Source organism: Schistocerca gregaria, chromosome 1, assembly GCF_023897955.1.
Source record: "Schistocerca gregaria isolate iqSchGreg1 chromosome 1, iqSchGreg1.2, whole genome shotgun sequence".
Lineage (NCBI taxonomy): Eukaryota > Metazoa > Arthropoda > Insecta > Orthoptera > Acrididae > Schistocerca > Schistocerca gregaria.
The window spans coordinates 308816672-308838656 of record NC_064920.1 but is presented as its reverse complement, the minus strand read 5'-3'; the positions used below and the strand labels follow the sequence as shown (position 1 = coordinate 308838656).

General features: G+C 38.1%; 1 protein-coding gene across 4 annotated transcripts in view; it reads left to right on the top strand.

Annotated features, from left to right (window-relative positions):
* The window catches only part of LOC126343077 (D-2-hydroxyglutarate dehydrogenase, mitochondrial), a 73152-nt gene that overhangs the window by 2015 nt on the left and 49152 nt on the right, over nt 1–21985 (top strand). For all 4 annotated transcript variants that reach the window (XM_050001910.1, XM_050001909.1, XM_050001911.1 and 1 more), the window contains exons 2-3: nt 10270–10546; nt 16863–17060. In XM_050001910.1, coding sequence (XP_049857867.1) covers nt 10270–10546; nt 16863–17060 — 475 coding nt within the window. The remainder of the gene's footprint in view (nt 1–10269; nt 10547–16862; nt 17061–21985) is intronic.

The following is a 21985-nucleotide window of genomic DNA, read 5'->3' as shown; positions in this document are numbered from 1 at the left end:
TTATTTGCTCAACTACAAAAACTTCTTTATTTGTTTCTTCTATTTTCGACATTATTAAGTTGAGCTACAATGAGTAGAAACTGTTTACAATTATACTTAACATATTGACACTGATATAAAAATTACAAATGCACAAAAGAGAATCACTTTTTTTTTTTTAATGAACATCAACAGGACTGTTAAACACAAAACAGGTTCCTCGTCTGATATTTCCAAAACCAGCAGCAACATGAGGAATTGGCAATTCCCCTATCAGATCACTCTTATTAATCAGAGGAATGTCTTTTTCATTTAATTTAAAAACTGTTTTGTCCTTGTCTACAGACTCTAGAGCCATAACTTCAAGGTAATTTTCTAATATTTTTTGAATGGTGCACACACACATGTATTTAGCTGTAAGAATTTCTCTTTCCTCCTTGAAATTTAGCCAAAATATAATCTCCTTCAGCTGCATGTGTTGGATTAGTCATTACAACGGAATCTGGTGTGGATTCTTCTAACAGATCGACATCATCAAGGCTGTCGTCACTCTTCAAAGAGATGTTGGAATCTGAATCAGTCTCCTTAGGTCTACTTGTTTGTGTATTTGCAGTAGTTTTGGCTGTAGGCATAACTTTCCTAGTCTTCTGCTTTTGGCTTAGGCCTAATCCTTTGTTGTTTGGAGGCTTTTCTTTTTCAGCAATGAGTTTGCTGTATTCTTCTGAAGTTATTACTTTTCTCTGAAAGAGCAAATTTTCAAAACTTGCTGATGATTCACTATTACAAACAGGGTTTACACAAATTTTTTGCAGAACCACTAGCTTCAACTTCACCATCAGAGTAAGACAACAGGGTGTTCTCTTCCAAAATACTGAGGTCTGGCTCACTGATATTTGTGGATTTGTTCATGTCCTCTTTTATATATATATATATATATATATATATATATATATATATATATATATATATATATATATATAATACCTGTGTAATTTTTCAGGACCCAGTTGAGGAACAGGATACCATGACCTGTTATAGTGGCGGATTCCTGTGTCCTTCAAGCTTGGTATTATGTTTTTAGGTTTCAAAGCATCTGGCCATACTTTACACACAAGATCCACAAATTCTGATTTCGATGGTGAAAAGGCTTGAAGCAACACTTGTCTCAAGGTTGCAGCTGGTCAGTTGTATGTGGGGGCAGCTTCATGACTGCAATTCTCTCATTCCTTGCTTTTTCAATTACTGTGGGATCTAAATGACTGAGGTGACCATCCAACAATAGAAGTAAAGGTCTCTCTTTCACAATGTCTCAGAAATGACTGAAGTAGCTCAATGACGTCATGAAACCATTAACAGCAGTTGAATAGAATGTGCCAGATAAATCACGTGGTCCCTTCCAGGAGCTCCGTAGGTGCACCCCCTTAAAAATGATAAGTGGTGGAATAGCCCTGCCTGCAGCTGACACACATGGAAACACTGTTGTATTGTCTTTTCCAGAACCCTGAATATCCCAGAAAAACTTCTGACCAATACCTCCGACAGCTTGTACCCTGGAAGGATGAGCTGAAAAGTATGTCTCTTCCAAATTCCATATATTGGCTGGTTTATCTTTTATGTCCAGCTCTTCCAATATTGCTTCTAATTTATCATAAATAATAAAAGGATCACATGTAGCTTTTCTGAGATTCATTTCAAGAGCTTCCGGCTTCTTCAGTGTTAATGAATTTTGCGAACAGAAATGTTTGAACCATGTTTTCCATCTTTAAAATGAGTGGTCAAACCATTTTGTTCCACAAAGCCTTGAACAACCAGCAACAGTTCAGCTCTTGTCATTGGAAACCCCCATTTAGTAAGTGTCTTCAAGTGATCAGGTAAAGTTGTTTCTTGATCTTCTGTCAAGTCTGTTTTCTTACCTTGCACACCTGAGTGAATACCATGTACTCTTATGTGTAGAAACATTTTATATTTCAATGCTACCTGCCAGCGAGAAGCTCCATCTTTCATCTCTTTTATGGCTGAAGAAATATCTTCTTTACTATATGGCCTTCCTTTTTTCTTATATGAAGGTGCCATGCTGTTCCTGTCATGACCCAAAATATTCCAATTTAATATTATATAATATTGGCATAAAATAAATTTAAGAACAGTTGGGGCCTATTTTAGATGAAACCTATACTGTAAAAGAGGCCTGAGAGGAGTAGTAGTGCACCAGTAACTCAGAACTGTAGCACATTTCAAATCCTCTGCTACTGCTTTTGCTGCACTAATGTCAACAATAGCATGAAATAAAGCACAACAACTGCTGCATTAATGCCCTAACAACAACAGCAAGAAATACAGCATGACAACTATTGTATTATTGCCAATTGCAAGAAGTAACACACATTTCAGTGAACAGAACGGCATGATTAAAAAAACTAAGAGTGTACCACTTTTAGGAAACTGCTGTATCATATTTTGGGATTGGAGTGTGTCATATTTAGGGATAATATTGACTCTTTATTAATTAACTCCATATAATAAATGTGAAGGTAATGAATAGTCCAGCAGACAGAGCACATATTTCTGTCTATGTAAGCCAAATTTGGTGGGTAAAGAATCAATATTTCCAAGGTTGTGGCAAATGTTGTAGAACTGTGTGCACATTTATTTCGATGTGAAAAATGGTGACTTACTTAATTATTTTTTATCTCACTGCTGAGTTTATAATGGAAAAAAACAAAATATGACTGGCCATTCCAAAAGAAAAGCGGCATAAATTATAGTAGGAACATTTTGTGATAAGTACAGTTTTCTTATGAATAAACTGGGTCTACCGTTATTTGGAAAATTTTTGCTGTATCAGTTTTAGGACACCTTACCATACTGTAAGCAGTGTGATTTGATTTTATTTGGTCCTGTTGATTATATGTTGCACAAAGAGCATACTGTCAATATATGACAAGTCAAGTAGAATAATACAAAACTATGTGAACATTTTATGTATCATACAAATGGTTATTTTTTATGAAAGATTGATTGCGGACAAAATTGCAACCTCCATTTTACTGGTATAAGTTCAAGTGAATGTGAATATGTATAGTGGTCGACTATGATTCTCTTTAAAAATATTGTAGAGGTGGTCCATGTAATTACAGTAGAGCTCAATTATCCGAAGTAATTGGGGGACTTGGGTGTTCGGAAAACTGGTTTGCTCACAAAGCAACTTCAGTAAGAATATATAGTAATAATCTCGTACCTGTCCCTCATAGAAAGGATAACAATTTTACATTTAAGCATTTGTATTGTCAACTTCACTTCTTCACACAGCAGCACACAAGTGGTCGTAACAGAGAACAGAAGGTGACTGTTTGCACCATGAGAAGCTCTTCTTGGGGGCGCGCAATCCTTCAAACTGCGCGCCCATTAGAAGCAATGTTCCACCAGCGGTGGCCCAGTGCAGCGACTACTGTGGGAAACTTGATTTGGGAGAGAGGGGGATGATGGATGGTGGGATGGGAGAGTAACAGGTGCGAGCAAGTACACAGTTCTGTTCGTTCAGTTGACCGACGTTCAGATAATCGACGCTCTACTGTACTTTGAATGTGAAATACATTACAGCTTTCTAACCGTTGATGACACTTGATTTTATATGGATTTATGTTTTTCTGTAGATTCTTACAAATCATATTTCCCCAGTCTTGGAATTCATATCTGATATTTGCAAGTTATACGCAGCCTTCAAAGTATTCTAAACTGATCTAAAAAGTTGTCAGACTTACCTTGGTCAAGTATATGGCACTGAGCACAGAAGTGTCACAATTGAAAATGTGATTGTTCAAGTTTCCCAGTGGGTAGAATATTTCATAAAGACCTATTTTCAAGTATGTATCTAGATGACATTATTTTCTGTTCCAGTAGTTTAGTTGAGAACCTTCTAGCCAAAATATTGGGAGGGGAAATAATTGTGTCCTGGGAGCATGCCCAAAAAATTTTGAAATAACTTTCATAGTCAAACTAGAAGATAAAGAGCAAAAATGTTCGTTTCTAACATATGATCATAAATGTGTACCAGCGGAGCTTCATCCAGTCGAAAGTAGAAATAAAAGATCTTGAACAGTGTATGTTTAAATTATAGGAAGCACACATGAGAACACAGAAGGCAGTTGGGAACATCCTGTCTGTAGTAATGTTTTAGAGGTATGGGGCAACAAGCCATCAGCATTGCTTCAGCCTCCATGTGTGGCTGGGATAGGTGCTGTTGAGATGCCTCTGCTCTAAAATGGGGAAGTTAGCTGGAGAACCATCTTTTCTAGTAGCCCGATTACCCTCTCTACCATTAAAGGCAAGTCGTCTTGCAGGGTAGGGCATTTTGAAAGGATGACTGGTTCCACAAGTTGGTTGCCAATAATTCCCAACCACAAACTGACATCAAACCGCTACCAATGGCTCACTGCCACCTTATCAGTAAAATACTAGTGCAGAAAGAACATTCCCACTTGTCTGGTGTTTTCTCATGTACATGTATGGATGGATGTGTGTGTGTGTGTGTGTGTGTGTGTGTGTGTGTGCGTGTGTGCGTGTGTGTGTGTGTGTGTGTGTGTGTGTGTGTGTGTGTGTGTGTGTGTGTGTGTGTGTGCGCGCGCGCCCGCGCGCGAGTATATACCTATCCTTTTTTCCCCCTAAGGTAAGTTGTGTGTGTGTGTGTGTGTGTGTGTGTGTGTGTGTGTGTGTGTGTGTGTGTGCGCGCGAGTATATACCTATCCTTTTTTCCCCCTAAGGTAAGTCTTTCCGCTCCCGGGATTGGAATGACTCCTTACCCTCTCCCTTAAAACCCACATCCTTTCATCTTTCCTTTTCCTTCCCTCTTTCCTGACGAAGCAGCCGCTGGTTGCGAAAGCTCGAAATTTTGTGTGTGTGTGTGTGTTTGTGTGTTATTTTATTGTGCCTGTCTAACGGTGCTTTCCCGCTTGGTAAGTCTTGGAATCTTTGTTTTTAATATAATTATAAATGCTGATACACTTACACTGTTTAGACATGCATCTACATCTATACTCTGCAAACCACCACGAGGTGCATGGCAGAAGGTACATCCCATTGTACCTGTTATTAGGGTTTCTTTCCCAACCATTCATGTTTGGCATGCAGGAAGAATGATTGTTTCAAAGTCTTTGTGCTTGCAGTAATTATTCTGATCTAATCCTCATGATCCCTATGTGAAAGCGATACTTAGGGGTTTGTAGATATTCCTAAAGTCATGCTTTAAAGCTGGTTCTTGAAACTTTGTTAATAGGCATTCTCAGAACAGTTTACGCCTATCTTCAAGAGTCTTCCAGTTCAGTTCCTTCAGTACCTCTGTGACACACTCCTACAGATTAAACAAACCTGTGACCCTTTTGGGCTGCCCTTCTTCATATTTGTTCAATATCCCCTGTTAGTCCTATTTGGTACGGGTCCCACATACTTAAGCAATATTCCAGAATCAGTCGCACAAGTGATTGGTAAGCAATCTCTTTTGTAGGGGGCCAAGGGAAGTGTCTGATTCCACCATTTGCTTTGGCACATGTGATGGAAATGTTATGATGTTATCGTGGCACTGTTTTTGTGTGTTTGTTGATGACATGTTTGTGAATGGCATGTTTATTTGGTGGTGTGCTCTTGCAGTGAATGTTCAGTTTGAAGATGTTGTGTTATGTGTGGTATTCGGTCATTTGACTTCACACAAAGTTCTTTCTGAGGTTGTTGGAAGAGAATGATGTGTCAGCAGTTATTTTGATTTATTGTTGAGGGGAGGGGAGGGGGAAGGTGTTATGTGTTTATGGACCAAAATGTAATAGTGTATTTTGTTAGGGAGGAATACGCCAGAAAAATTGAAGTTATTCTCTCCGGGTTGCTTTGGTTGATGATATGACAAGGTTTTTACAGCAATTCAACCTGACTGCCGACAATGTGTAGTGTCATACATGCATTGAGAGTATGAAGTTGACCAGAGTTTGTCTGATGTCACTAAGACAATGTGTGATGATCTGTGGCAGACCTGGTTAGAGAGATGTAGATTGGTCATCAGAGATGCTGTTTTACTTACATATAACTTTTATCCTTCATTTTTACATCTTTAAGAAGTTATTTTTTGGTTTTCCAATAACTTTTTGTATAATTCTTGGTATTTTAGTAGAGTGACTCTGAATGTTTCTGGTTTTAGTTGATATTAATAGTTGTGGTTGATCTATATAGGTCAAGGGAAATGTGCGATTGCTGTGGTTGTGGTGGTGTAGCAGAATATTGTAATTTAAGTTTTTTATGTTGTTTGTTTTAGGATGGTACAATGTTGTTGTTTTTTTATTGTTGTATATTTAGCATGTCCCCAGCCAAGACCCCCCAGCTTTTCATGATTGTCCCATTAGTTTCATTGTATATTTGGGGTGAGACAGTAAAGTGTCATTTTTATTCTTGTTCACATTTTCGTTGGCATGTCTCAGTAGTGATGTCACTGTCCACATATTGTATATGCTGGAACTAGCCGTTTACACCATATCAATGACATCTCCCTTAAAACCCACATCCTTTCGTCTTTCCCTCTTCTTTCCTCTTTCCTGAAGAAGCAACCGTTGGTTGCGAAAGCTAGAAGTTTTGTGTGTGGGTTTGTGTGTTATTTTATTGTGCCTATCTACCGGCGCTTTCCTGCTTGGTAAGTCTTGGAATCTTTGTTTTTAATATATTTTTCCATGTGGAAGTTTCTTTCTATTTTATTTACATCATAGGTCAAAATAGACAGGTGGATTTAATGCCCCTTTGTAGATTGAATGCACTTCCCCAATATTTGACCAATTAACTGAAGTCTACCACCTGCCTTACCCATGGTTGAGCCTCTGTGATCATTCCATTTCATAAGCCTATAAAGTGCTATACCCAGGTATGTGTATGAGTTGGCTGCTTCCAACAGTGATTCATTGATATTATTGTCATAGGATACTATGTGTTTTCATTTTGTGAACTGTACAATTTTACATTTTTGAACATTTAAAGCAAGTAGCCAATCTTTGCACCACTTTGAAATCTTATCAAGATGTGACTGAATATTTATGCCACTTCTTTCAGATAGTTCTTCATTATAGATAACTGCATCATTTGCAAAAGGCCTGATGTTACTATTAATACTGTCTGCAAGATCATTAATATAGAACATGAACAACAAGAGTCCCAACACACTGATCTGACAATGACTCTCCATCCAAGATAACATACTGCATCCTCCCTATGAAAACGTCCTTAATCCAGCCACAAATTTCACTTGATACTCCATATGATCATTCTTTTGACAATAAGCGTAGGTGTGGTGCTGAGTCAAATGCTTTTTGTAAATCAGGAAATACTGCATCTACATGACTGTCTTGATCCAGCTTTCAGAATGCTATGTGAGAAAAGTGGGAGTTGGGTTTCACATGATAAATGTTTTCAGAATCTGCACTGGCTGGCACTGATGAGGTCATTCTGTTAGAGGTCTCACTATGTTTGACCTCCTTAATATATTATTCCTTCCTGAATATATTATAACATCACTATGAAGAGTTTCCCTTTATTATGGACCAAGTACAGTTACAACAAAAGGTTAGAGAAAGGGAGGCTAACATTTGATATCAGTATATCTTTTTCCAGGAAAAATCTCTAAATCAGTTTTCTCACAATCTCTGAATGTTTGTCTGCACATATCCAAGGCTCATATTCATGCTTATTATTAACTGCACAACATAATACACTCCGAAGATCTGGCACTAATTGGTTGGCCAGCTGCGACAAAATGACAATGAGCCATGCATTTCCTCCAGGGTTACTCATACAGCTTCAGTGGGGACCGTGAAATGGAGCAACTGTTTCTAAACTGTCAATGCACCTGTCTCTGTGTTCTCTTGGCACACTAAATGGAGTTTGGCACAATAAAGTCACAAAGGAGGAAGGTACTCACAGACGTCCCCCATGGTTCGGTATTAAGACCTATATCCTTTTCACTGTATGTAAATGTGTCATCAGTGTTGTCATACTGCAAATACGAAATGTACACTGATGACCTCCAATTGTATCTAAGTGCAAAACCGATGAACTTGAAGATGTCTATTAAGAATCTTAATACCTACCTTTATGTATCAAAATAGGTGCAGAATATAGGGTTAAAGCTCATCCCATCCAAATCCCAAGCTGTAGTGTTTGATCATTCTATGCTCATTAGTGCAAAATATCAGGAATCCCCACCATCTTTAACCCTATATTGGACAAAGATCAACTTGTCTCCTTCTGTAGAGAGTCTACGAGCAATAACAGATGAAATTTACAATTGGACAGAGCTTGTAACTTCAATGTGTAAGAAAACATCAGCATCTCTCCATGCCCTACAAAAATATATAAAAAAACTATTCCATCTTCACCTGAAAAAGAAACACTTATAATTATTGATTACAGTGATATATCCTGAGAGGCTTTCCCCAGGAAAGCTCACAGTTCCTGATTGTGATTGCCTGTGTTCAGTTTATCTGTGATATCTGACTTTTTCATAGTATTTCATCATCATATGTTCAGCAGTCCTGGCTGCCCACAGACAAGAATAGATTTTTCCATACCCGCTATCTTCTCTATGTCTTACCAATGAACACTGTCCCCCATATCATTCCTTGACCTTAACGCTCTTACTGGAACAACATGGCACAAACACCCCTTCACACCAGAGCAAAATCCTTTCCGTCCCACTCCATTGTTCAGCCACTTTCTTGAAATCCTTCTCAGTAGCAGAACCCTTAGAGAATTGAATAACATCTCCAGCTATAGAAGACAGTTAATGACGTATCTACTAAAACAACAATAAGGATTATCATTGTTCCTGTACATGCTAGTTCCCTTGTACATCCTTCCCGACCAGATCTTCCTGTTATCACAGTATCCTTGGATGGTGCAGTCTCCTCAAATTTCATTTCCCCAGAACTCGCTGAATCAGATGATTATAAACATGTAAAAATTTTTTGTATACAGTTGCATAACATTATGGCTGCCACATGAACAAGCATGATTGCACACCATGCGTGGGTTTGGTGCTGAGGTCCCTGTTGTACAATGTTCTGTGTTTTACACACAATCTGCTCCATATACTTTATCATATAAAACATAGTTTTGTTCTTCATTGCTACACAAACTAAGGACATTTGTCATATTGCTGACAAAGTGACAGTCACCACATTAGCGTGAAGGGCATTGTCAGCAGTGTGACTGATGTTAGATTCAGCTGCATGATTGACATTATCCCTGTCCATCTTTTCCTAATAATTACTACATAATCTTGTTTACAAATATCTTTCCACAGAGAGTCAAAATCACAAATGATTTCCCTGAATCTGTACCCTGTCTATTGGAATAACTGCATATTTCACAAAGTGTTTGACTTCCAACCTCAGGAAAACCATGTATTGTTCTTTTACATCTAACTCACTAAAGGTAGGTGGACCTACAAATGAGCAGTTTCTGCTGGAAAATTTACTTCAGAAATAAGCCAAGTATTATGCCCTGCTCTATCTTATTAAAGAAAAATTTGTGACCATATCTTGACATGATCACAGTTCTTTTGTTGTTTTCCTGTTTAAAAATCCAGACTGCTACTTTTAAAAAAGTTTTATTTTTCTACTTACATTACACAAAAGGTAGAAACTAATATGTTGAGACGCTGTACAACAAGAATGTAAATCACAAACGAGAGTTTGTAGCGAATTATTAATACAAGTGTACACACCCACAACATACAGAGGAAGAACAATATATGAAGTGCTTCATGAATATATAGAAGTACACCTCACAAACTTAAAATGCTTGAAGTTACCAAGAAAATTGCGTGAAAACCTGCATGTTAGTGTGCATGACACTAACTTTAAAAAGGAACTCAAATATTATATGGTGGAAAAGGGATTTTACAATGTTAGAAAGTGCTTATTACATTAAATTTGTATGTATTATTGTTTACAATTGATGATGATTATGTAATCAAAATAATTAGGAAATTCATGATAATGAATTTTTTCTGTTTTTGATATGTCCTGTATTACACATGCAATTACTGTACACAATGTTATTATGAAGAATCATATAAAATTCAATTCAGTTCAATTATGGTTAGATAGCTAATATGCTTCTAACTCATTACATTGTTTTGTGCTTTATAACTTGTTATGTAGAGACCATATTGTGTAATCCAACCTTGATATGGCATGTAAATATGGGCATGTTGCTTCATTTCTCTTCTGTAATCTTGAATGATTTTTTCTTGTTTATTGTCAGGCCACCATGCATATCCAGATGGCTGCTCGCTTCTTGTTGGTGCGCAGCTCTCCCAGCAGGGTCATTTCAGTGAGTCAGACAAGGCATCTCTCTACCAAAGCTGCACAGTCTGTTGAACTGACTTCAGAAAGATATCCAGATGTCAGAAGAGGAAATTTTAGTAAACTCAATCCAGGGCATATTAGTTTCTTTGAGAGCATTCTAGGGAAAAACCGTGTCTTAACTGATCGAGCTGATGTAGAGAGTTACAATGTGGACTGGATGAAGATGGTTAGAGGTAAGTTTTTGATTGTTTTCCATTACTTTAAAAAAGTGTTTTGTTGTTTTATCTTATTCTTAAGACTACATGTAGACATTTAGTAGAATGCATATGGGGAAGTTATTCAGCATGCAAATCCTGGTACACAACTTCTTCAATATCAAGTGTAGGTCTATCCTTACATGTGCTTGTGGCCAAGAGTTGAAGCTTCTACCAGTTTTGCCTTAGCAAAAGACATGAGATCACGGAAGAAAGAGGAGTAATGGATGGTACTGCCTTACTCCAGGGGTGGGCAAATAGTGACCAGCGGGCCACATGCAGCCCGCTGGTTGTTATTGTGTGGCCCGCTGGGACTTTAAGAAAAATTCACCTTGACTCGAAATTTCCTTCCCGTACATGACGTAAGATTTCCACTAGGATGGCCAGATGAATGTGCATGCACAGTGTAGATACTAATCATACAGTGCTTTCCCAGTTCATCTGGTGCATTTCCATGTTGTCTGTGCAATAGTAAATATATAAATTTCCAACTTTAGTGGAACCATCAACCCTCTACAAAAAATTTAAAACCAGTGATGAATATCGTCTGTTTAATGACTAATGGACAAACACGTACCTCCTTGTTGACACATGGAAAAAAACAGTTTGTTCATGATGTCTTGAAAAGATAGCCATGTTTAAGGAGTACAATCCGAAACAACATTACACAATGAAACATAGCAAATTTAACTGCAAATTTTCCAAGGAAGGATGTAAAATAAAAGCTGTGTTGTGTGTGAAAAGGCTGAAGAAGCAACAAACATTATTTACAAAGCAATCAGCACTTCAGAATAAGACTACAGAAGCAAGTGTCAGGGTAGCATGCAACAAGCCTTTTTCAGATAGATATTAAGCTGTGTATGGTAGAGTGTGCAAGCATATTGTGTCCTGATGTTGGAAGCAAATTTGAAAGTGTTTCATTGTCAAGAAGGACTGTAATGTGGCGCATTAAATTAACTAGTGATGAACTCACAGAACAGCTGAGGACTGAAGGGGAAGATGTACTAATCCTTATCCATGCAATTAATGAAAATCCTATCATCACAGTGGAATTACTTGACCTAGTATCAGTTAAAAGTTAGAACCAATGCACAGGACTTGCTTGAAAATGCTCTGAGTTTTGCAGAGAAAATCAGCTTGTTCTGCAACAAAATGGTAAGCATTACAACAGTGAGTCCAGTGCTTTCTGTGAAAAAAAAATGAAGATATGGTGAAGCTTTTAAAAACGAGTTACAAGCACAAGAGACATAGTGGGATATTTTTTTTTTTTTTTTTCTCATTGCATTTTAGTTCTGGAGAGTCTTTGCAAAGCTGGTCTGAACATAAAACATGTGATAGATCCTATTGTTAGTGTTGTGAACACAATCAGAGCAAGGGCACTCTACCACCAGTTTGAATATCTTCATAATGATGTGGAGTCGAAGTATGAAAATGTAATTGACCAAAACAGAATGAGGTGGTTGAGCCAGGGCGTTGCATTAAAAAGAGTCTGGACATTGCTGAATGAAATCCTATATTTCTGGGTAAAAATGTGATATCTCATGATTTGGTTACAAAAATAGATTGTGAGAAGTGGAGATATGAGATGATGTTCACAGCTGATATAAATATATATTTATGAGAAATGTCATGAACTGAATATGGCAGTGCAGTGAAAGAGTTTGTTTGCACATGAAATCTGGTTGAATGTGAAATGAATCAAAGCAAAATCAGGTCTATTTTCAAAGCAAGCAAGTGAAGGCAGTTTTTGACGTTTTCCTTTATTAGGAATTCAAAGAGTTTGAAAGTGTTTCTGCTGAGATTAAGGAGCATTGCAGAGTTTGGAGGAAGAGTTCAGAAGAAGATTTCAAGACTTTTAAGAAAATGGAGCTGCAGCTCAATTTGCTATCTTATCCCATCACAACTGATATTAACGTAACACATGAGGAGCTGTAGCTTGGAGTTATTGACATGCACTCGGATCACACTGGAAAGAAATGTTACATGTTGTGCCAGAAAGAAATGCTTAATGTTATGACATTGGATGACTTTCACAAATCACCGCCAGCTGAAAAATTTCCATGTATGAAGAAATTTGCTGTGAAATGAGCTACATATATTTGTGAGCAAAGTTTTAATTTTTTTTAATCAGCTTGAGTAAATATTGATGCTCCTTGACAGACATTCACTTGCAGACTGTGATGAGAATCTTAACATGCAGTCTCACTCCTAATATCTAAAAATTGTAAGAAAGTGTGATAGGATACATTTGACTCCTTAAACTGATTCTAAAATTAAATTTGCTTTCAGGCATACAGTAAAAAACTAGCAAAATAAATCAATTGTGTAATATGACTATATAGTTATTGATTTTTATGGCACAATTTATACCTTTTCTGAAATGCAAATTTAATTAATGAACATAATCCTTTTAAAAGGTGAGGCCCTCCACTAACCTCCACTTCCACAAGTGACCCCGGGCTGAAACAGTTTCCCACCTCTGCTTTACACTGTATTTTTTCTGCTGCCCCATGTTCCTGCTGTGTGTTCCTGCTGTATCTGCTCACCGACAACACAGGATTCAAGATGCTCTCTGAGAGCTTCTAATATTCACAAGGCAACATAGCTAAGTTATCATATCTGACATACAATTGATGCCCTAGTCTCTGATGGCAGCTTCTGGTGAGTAATTTTGAATAACTATTGCGTCACCACAGTTCATCCTATGAGTTCCCTTTATCAGCTGCAGACTGTGTCTTGGGAGTAAACTATTGGCAATTGGTTTAAAGTTCCACTCACTCTGACATTCTTCAAGGGTTGTACCAGGATGTTTAGTTGCACAAAGCGTGTGACTGAGCATCTCTGCGTTTGTGTGAGCATTGTATTACTACAGTTTGTAGTCAGACTCACTCAATCACAACAACCAACTCATTAGATGGCTTCAGAGATCCTCAAATCCAAGTGGGCATTTAAAAGCTGCATGGTTTGTAACCAGTTTGAAATTGCATCCTTACATTTAACAGTGTAAACGTATTACACCATGTATTAGACTCAGCAGATTCAGAAGGATGTGGGTTGCAGTAAGTACTGAGAGATAAAGAAGCTTGCACAGGATAGGGTAGCTTGGAGAGCTGCATCAAACCAGTCTCAGGACTGAAGACCACAACAACAACAACAACATTTCTGTTTCCGAAGGGGTGTAATCCTGCTCATCGTGATTCAGCTGCCATTATCTGTTGGTTCCAAGGTGTTCTCTTCCATTCACCTCTTGGCTCAGCACACATCCTAAAGTACAGTTTCTTGCATCACATGGCAAGATGAATTGGTGTCTGCTGCTGCACAATGGGCTGCCAATGCTAGACACTTTAGACTGAACAGATCAGTATTTGCTGTTGTTAAGTCCACATTTTTTCCCCTTTTCCATTCCTGTAAGTGCACGCATTTTTCCTTGGTTCAGTGTCGTGAGCAGGTTCCTGGCAGTGAATTTTGTGCACCCACCTTCTCTTCCAGGCCATTCGTTTCGACTGTTTCCAGACTGGCTGTCAGGTTACCATGTGATTCCCATGAAAATTTTCAATTCCGGGGAACATGCTGGTTAACTGGTCTGAAGAACACAACCTCCATCATGTTTTTGATGCCAAAGATCATTGTACATTTCCTTCTGGTGCCTGGAGGACAGATCACACCCTGATTTATGTTTTGTGCCCTCTGACAAAAATGGTCCACTGTTACTAGTGTCAACGAAAGTTCTGGGCAACTTCCCACATAGGCAATATCATCCAGTTCTTCTCGAATTAGGTACAAGCATACCTGTCATAGTCATTTCCCAGATCTAGATAGAACTTTAAAAGAGCCAACTGGTGTGAATTTTTGAAAATCTGGAAAAATGTGTGGGATAGGTCCTACCAATAATCACAAATAATATGAGGTGTATTGAAGCTATTCTATCCACAGGAAAAAATGTATCCCAAGGAGCTTCTGAAATGAATGGAAAAGTGCAAAACTCGGTACAGACAGTTTTGGGAAAACAGTGACTGTGAAATAGCTGACAAACTTGTACACAATACAGATGCTGTTCATTATATGCAATGGACTGAAACAGTTGAGGCCTTAAACTTCCGCACATCAAAGGAAAAAACCTGGTCTCTGCTGAGAAAACTTGGAGGTGCCAACCCACCAGACTGCATGAAGGAGGCTGTTACTTCCAAGCAAGTAGCACATAACATTGTGACCATGTCTAGAACTCATAAGATTCAATCACACACAATTAATGTCAAAAAGGAATTGAAGACTCTCAAATTAGCCTGTAAACCTGAGTCAGACTACTGCAGACCATTCAGCAATGCGGAATAATGATGGCTCTCAAAGAAAAGGAAGTGGGGAAAGCACCTGGTTTTGACAGCATTCATTCAGAATCCCTAATCCACATGGGAAGCGTGCAACAAATTGGCTAGCTGTATTCTTTACTGACGTCCTCCAAACTTATAATATTCCCCACAATGTGAAAAGAGCAAAAATCACAGCTATTTTAAAATCACGTCAACCAAATGACAAACCACGAATCTACTGACTCATTACTTTACTTGCCACTGTATATAAACTTTTGGAAAGAATGAATACTGTATAACAGAATCAGCCACAAATTTTTTCAAAACCTCTCCAAACTAGATCTAAAAGTGGCCTGTGATACTGTTTGTAGGCAAGGGGTATGTTCAAACTTTAAGGAATCATGCCATGTTTTGAAATTGGAAACCTCATCAGTGCTATGTTAAGCAGTAGAAGCTTCCAAGTTCTAATGGGTAATGAGTTGAGTTCTCTAATGAAGCTTTAACAATTGCCTTCCACAAGGATCAGTGCTAGCCCCTTTTCTGTTTTCTCCGTGTACAGCAGACATGCATAAGACAACATAAAGGAAGTTTGGATATGCTGATGATTGGGGTCTGTCTTGACTGAAGACCTACAAATTGTTGGACAATACTTCTGGAACTGGAGGTTATAACCAAGTGCTGCCAAAACAGAAGACCAGCTTCCACTGTAACAACAGGCTCGCAAACAAGGAAATAAAGGTATATGTTCTTTAAGGGAAACAGCTGTGCCCTAACAATAGTCAGTGTTATCTAGAGGTCACTCTAGACAGAATGCTCAGCTTCAAAGAGCACTTACTGAAAACTGCTACTAATATGAAGTCAGGAAACTACATCTTACAGGTTAGTGGTGTGGCAAGGGACCATCAGCTCCAACACTGAGGACATCTGCCCTTAGACTCTCAAGTGAGAGTTTACAAAAATAGCTGGTGATCATACATCCCTATAAATGAAGACATTCTTGTACTCAGTAAAAACAGACTTTGCTCCTGTCACTCACCTCTACAAGGTGCAAAATCTGTGGTTTACAATGGAGCAGCAACAGCAAACAGAAATACGGCAGAAAAACGCCACCCCAGAACAGTCGAAGATTTCGTGCATCTCAACCAGGTAACCAGGGTTTGGAAGAGCATCACAAGATCTGGTCTGTACTCAACAAAATAAGAACAAGTAGTGGTCAACAAAATAAGAACAAGTAGTGGAAGATGTGCTGACTCAGTGTAGAGATGGGGATTAACAACATTGCCCTAGCTGTGACTGGTGCAAAAAGACAAACTGTTTAGCACATCATATGTATGTGCCAGAACCGATCCTTTACTGGCCATTTAGTTGTGCATGTTCAGCAGCTGTACATAAGCTTGTGAACTTCTGTGCTTTGTAAACATTGTAAATTTAACTGTCTTATAATCATGTCTCTATTTTCTATGTGTTAAATATCTCTTTACTTAAAGAAAAAATGTTTCCTTGTGTGACGTAACACTAGCCATCTGCTAAATAAAATGAATAATGCTGATGGGCCACTATAAAACCCAAATATCTTTCTAAGACAAGTTTGTGTGCCTAAGAAATACAGAAACAAATTGTAGATTATGATAAGTGTATCAAAAATAAATTGATTTATGTGCAGAAATAGTAAAAGGTATGTAATTATACGTGGAATATGCACTGTTTTTATTGCTACCACTTTATCCACTCTTTTAATTAGAATTTTCTTTTTTGAGGATGGTTCTAGAAGAAATAGAAAGATAAGACACAAGAATATTGATCACTTAAAAATTCGGTTGAAGATAATTTTTTAATAGGGGTAAATGTAGGTTCAGCAGAAATATTACATCCTTATTCCTCTGCTTTATGTTGTTAGTACAGTTGTACTAGAGCAGAAAGATTTTTGAGAGTTATTATTATTATTATTATTATTATTGTCTCAATTATACTTTTCAAATGTGTTTCAGGAGCTAGTGAAGTTGTATTAAAACCAAAGACAACTGAAGAAGTTTCCAAAATTTTGAAGTTCTGCAATGAGGAGAACTTGGCTGTTTGTCCTCAAGGGGGCAACACTGGTCTTGTAGGAGGCAGTGTCCCAGTTTTTGATGAAGTTATTCTCTCTACTACCCTTATGAATGAAATAATAAGTATTGATGAAGTTTCAGGTGAGTAACCAAACTAATATAATAAAATTAATCTTGTTATCTGTCAAAGAAATATTAGATCATAAGAATGTATTAAAACATTCTCAAACAAAACATTTAGGTTTATTTTTGTTTACAAAGAATTCACTAAGTGCTAATGTAGTGTCATTTTTCTTTAGTTATATATCATATGAAACAGAATAAATTTCTTCTTACGCTTCCTTCATTCAGTTTTGCTCTTGCAACACAAGAAATCATGGCATACTTGAAGAAGCTCAAGATTTTTGAAAGACCTCTTGAAATTTGTGCAGGGCCAAATATATTTGGTTAAATGCACAAGGTTAAATATTCAGCAGTCACTAATATATGGCCACTGTTTTTCTTTATTTACAGCTATTCATTCTATCTGGTGAATATACTGTAAAGAATACCACAGCCATAATCTTGACCATAATGAAGATTTAAGCAGGCTGCTATTGTTTGAGCCTAAGAATGACAATCGACCATTGCACGTTGAAACCCGTCTGTAGCATTTCATAATGCAAAAGGCTTAAACTGGCCATAATGCAAAGGGCTGAAACTGGCCATGCAAAATTATATGGAATCACAGTTAGGAAATATTTTTTTCTTTCTTCATATATTAACAACATTTGGAAAGTTCACTGTAGCTGACTTGTGTTGAATGAATACTTAAAACCAAAGTTTTTTTTCTCAAAGACGATTAATTTTTGTGGGGATCGAAAATAAGGCTTTTAGGAAAAAAAGGGTGTAGGAAAAAAGAGTGTAACATAATGGAACAAGAATTCCGTAATGGTAAGAACTTCCAGGCAAAAAGAGGGAAAAAATAATAAAATAAACATAGGTAAATGATGTTTCTTTCTCTGTTGTGCAAAGGAAAAGGGCATCATACACAGAGCCCTTCTGAGGCAAGAGCCACAATGGTGTTACTTACATAGGCCATATAGTTTGCAGTAACCCGCAAAACGAGCTATCTGTCCCAGGAAAAATTTATATGCCTCCTCCACAGTATATCTGCTTCCTCCTATTCCCAACCCCATAAATAACCTACACTTCAACAGTTATCATACCTCCTTAGCTCAGAACTAGCCTTCAGGCACAACCACTACAGAATAGTCTGTTTTTGTATAATTTATTACCTGCTACACCACCAAATGCTGCAAATTCCCCAAAATTTCATGTTGTGAATTTGGTTGACAGAGGACCTGGTTTCATTTTCTTCTCTGACAACTTAATAAATTACTTCCCAAATATTACTGTATACATTGGAGGAAAACTTTAACTAATCATCAAAATGTTCAAGTGTGTAAATTACATGACAGTCTAAACCTGTTTGCTTATATAGTTTCTAAGTTAATTCAGCATGAGAGGCAGAGACTCACAACTGAGTCCCGATGTTGTATCCCACTTTAAGTAGCACTTTCTCCAGCCAAAAGCTCTACTGAGGCCCTGACTGCATCCTGAAATCCTGACTTCATCCACACGCCATCATATTTCCTGCTACCCATCCCTTCTCAACAAGTCATCTTATATCTTAGCTACTGTTTTCCGTTTTGTTTGCTAAATTCTGTGTAATTATTTGAATTGGGTTATATCATTGAGTTTGAGTCATCCTGTCCGTAGATATTCTCAAGGAACATATAGCATCTGTGCCACGCGAAACGTATTAATGTCAGACCCTAGTAATATATTAATAATCTTGAAAATATTATATTTAGTATCAGTGTGGTCAAACTATTCTAGGCTTGATCAAAACATGCAGAAGGTGATTTCATTTTGTTTTGTTATAAGAGCATTCACTGATCATTATAATCTTACAAATTCTTGGAAATAATTTTACATTGTCTTGCAAACATTCATTTATCAACCTTTTCTGACTAAACCATTTACTTGTTTTTTCAAATGTTTTTCTATATACTTTATCGTCACTGCTTCTGTAACAACACTTCATCATTTTGGACAGTTTCCAGCATCTGGCCGGATCTGTTTGGAACATAAGCCTCCCTGTTCACCTTGGTCCAGTCTTCTCCTTTCTTCTGGACACATTCCTCCACTTCTTTCAGCCATCTGCCTCGCGGTCTTCCTCTTGGTCTCTTTCCTTCCAATTTCATCTCATGTATCCTCCTGGTTATCCTCTTCTTATCCATTTGCTTAAGGTGCCCATACCATCTCAGCCGTGATTTCTCTGTCTCCTCCTGTAATGGTGCCACCTTCATTAACTCTCTGATCCTCTCATTTCTTAACCTGGCTGTCTTTGTCTCTCCAATACTGTTCCTCAAGAATTTCATCTCACTCGCTTGCTTTTCTCTCTTCCTGTCGTAACCCAGGTTTCGGTTGCATATGTCAGGATCGGGACATAGTATGACCGATATATAACCTTTTTACTGATTTGGATTAGGAGTACATCCTTGCTCCATATCAGGCTTCTGACACTCTTCTGAAATGCTTCTGCTCCCCCCCTCCCCCCCTCCTGACTCATTTATTTCTCTGTCATTTTTTTCTATCGTCCTGTATCAGGCTTCCTAGGTGCTTGAAACTGTCAACACACCTCAACCGTTCCCCACCAATTGTTATTCCAGTTGTTCTTCTCTCCTTCGTTCTTGTTATGATAACCATCTCACTCTTACTTATACTAAATTTCATCCCATATTCTTATACTGTTCATTCCCATAGTTCCAACTGTACTTACTCCTCCTTATTCCCCCAAATCATCAGATCATCTGCAAACACCATTCATCTTTCCTTCACCAATTACTTGTGCTACTGTACTCATTCTATTATCCATCACTACAATGAAGAGTAATGATGAAAGTGTACTTCCCTGCCTCAAGCCATTCTTCTCTTCAGTCCAAGGTGATTTCTCCCCTCCCACTTCCACACAGTTCAGACTTCCATGGTACATTTCCATTATCCTCCAAATAATCTGTTTTGCTACTCCTTGTTTCTCCAGGGCTTTCCATACTTTGCTTCTACATACACTATCATATGCTTTTTCAATGTCCAGGAAGGTAATTAGTAGATCTATTCCATATTCATAATGCTGTTCTTGCAGTTGTCTTACAGCAAAAATTAGGTCCACTGTGGACCTTCCTCTTCTGAAGTCATGTTGCTCTTCTCTCATCCCTCTTTCTAATTTTGCCCAAAATCATGCTTCCAAAATTTTCTCAAAAATCTTTGCACAATGACTCATCAATGTTATCCCATAATAGTTCTTGCACTCTTTTTCTATTTTTCTTCTTAGAGATCAGGACAATTGTTCCCTTCTTCCAGTCTTCTGGGGTCATCTTCTGTCTCCACACAATTTTCATTACTCGATATAACCATTGTATCCCCACCTCTCCTGCTGCTCTCACCATCTCTGCACTTAGCTCATCCAGGCCTGGTTACTTCCCTCCCTTCATCTTGCCCAATGCCTCTTCCACTTTTCCCCATGTAAGGTTATTCTCTATTTGCTGTTCCTCCTTTTTTTTTTTTCTCCTCGGCTTGTTCCTCCTCATCCAGGTCTCCATTCGGGTTCAGGAGTTCTTCAGAATACTCCTTCCACATATTCTTGAGTTCCCCCTTATTCTCTACATCTTGACCTCTTTTGTTCATAGCCTGTTGTACCGTTCTTCCTCTTACTTTTAATCATCCCATATAACTCCTTTTTTATACCTTCACTGTCCTCCTCCATCATTCTGGCCCCCTGTTCTGTAAAACACGAAAACTCTTTTATTCAGAAAGAAAAAAATCTTTAACTAACATTAATTTACCACAATTCAGTTTCAATGCAGACAACTCATAACCCATTTATGAAATATAAAATAATAGCACCAAATTTATTTTTTACCATCTTCTAACCCACATGTCACACCAATCACAAGCAGTACAGAAATCATGTTTAGTAGGAATGGTTCAGTTCAACATCATTTACTTACAAAATATTTGATCAGGCAAACATCTGCAACTGAGGAACATATTAATAGATCAAAAATCCACTTCAGTTGCGAGCAATTTTGTATTTCATACACAATATTATGAAAAAAAGATAGATTGCTCCTCACCATATAGCTAAGATGGTAAGTCGCAGATAGGCACAACGAAAAGACTGTGAAAAAAAACACACACACACACACACACACACACACACACACACACACACACACACACACACACACACACACACAAAATCACCACAGGCTCTGGCTGCTGAGGCCAGACTGTGAGCAGCAGTGCATAATGGGAGAAGAGATCTGGGTGGTGTGTATAAGGAGTAGGCTGGGGTAGGTAAGAGGAGAGATAGAAGGGTAGGGGTGGTAGACAGTAAAACACTGCTTGTGGGAGCATACGTGGATGAGGTGGAGAGAGGGTAGGGGAGCTAGGTTCAGTCGGGAGGTTAGACGTAGGGCTAGAGGGGAATGTGGGTAGTGTAAAAGCAGAGAAGTAAGAAGACTTGGTGTGTTGATAGAATAGAGGGCTGTGTAGTGCAAAAGTGGGAACAGACAAAGGGATAGATGGATGTACAACACTCACTAATGAAAGTTGAGGTCAGAAAGGTTACTGGAATGTAGGATATAATGCAGGTAGAATTCCCACCTGCACAATTCAGAAAAGCTGATGTTGGTAAATAGTATCCAATGACACAGGCTGTGAAACAGTAATTAAAATTAAGAAATGATGTGATGGAGAATGTGCTTAGCACCTTTGTGGTCTAGCTGTTTCTTGGCCACAGTTTGTCAGTGGCCATTCATGTGGACAGATGGCTTGTTGGTCATCAGGCCCATGTATAATGCAGCACAGCAGTTGCCTATCCCTGCAATAGATCTAGATGTAAGACCTGTCCTGTACTTCCTACCACCATCATCTACTCCAGTCCAGTCACAAGTATTGCTTATCCCATCAGAGGCAGGGCTATCTGTGAAACCAGTCATGTGATTTACAAGCTGAGC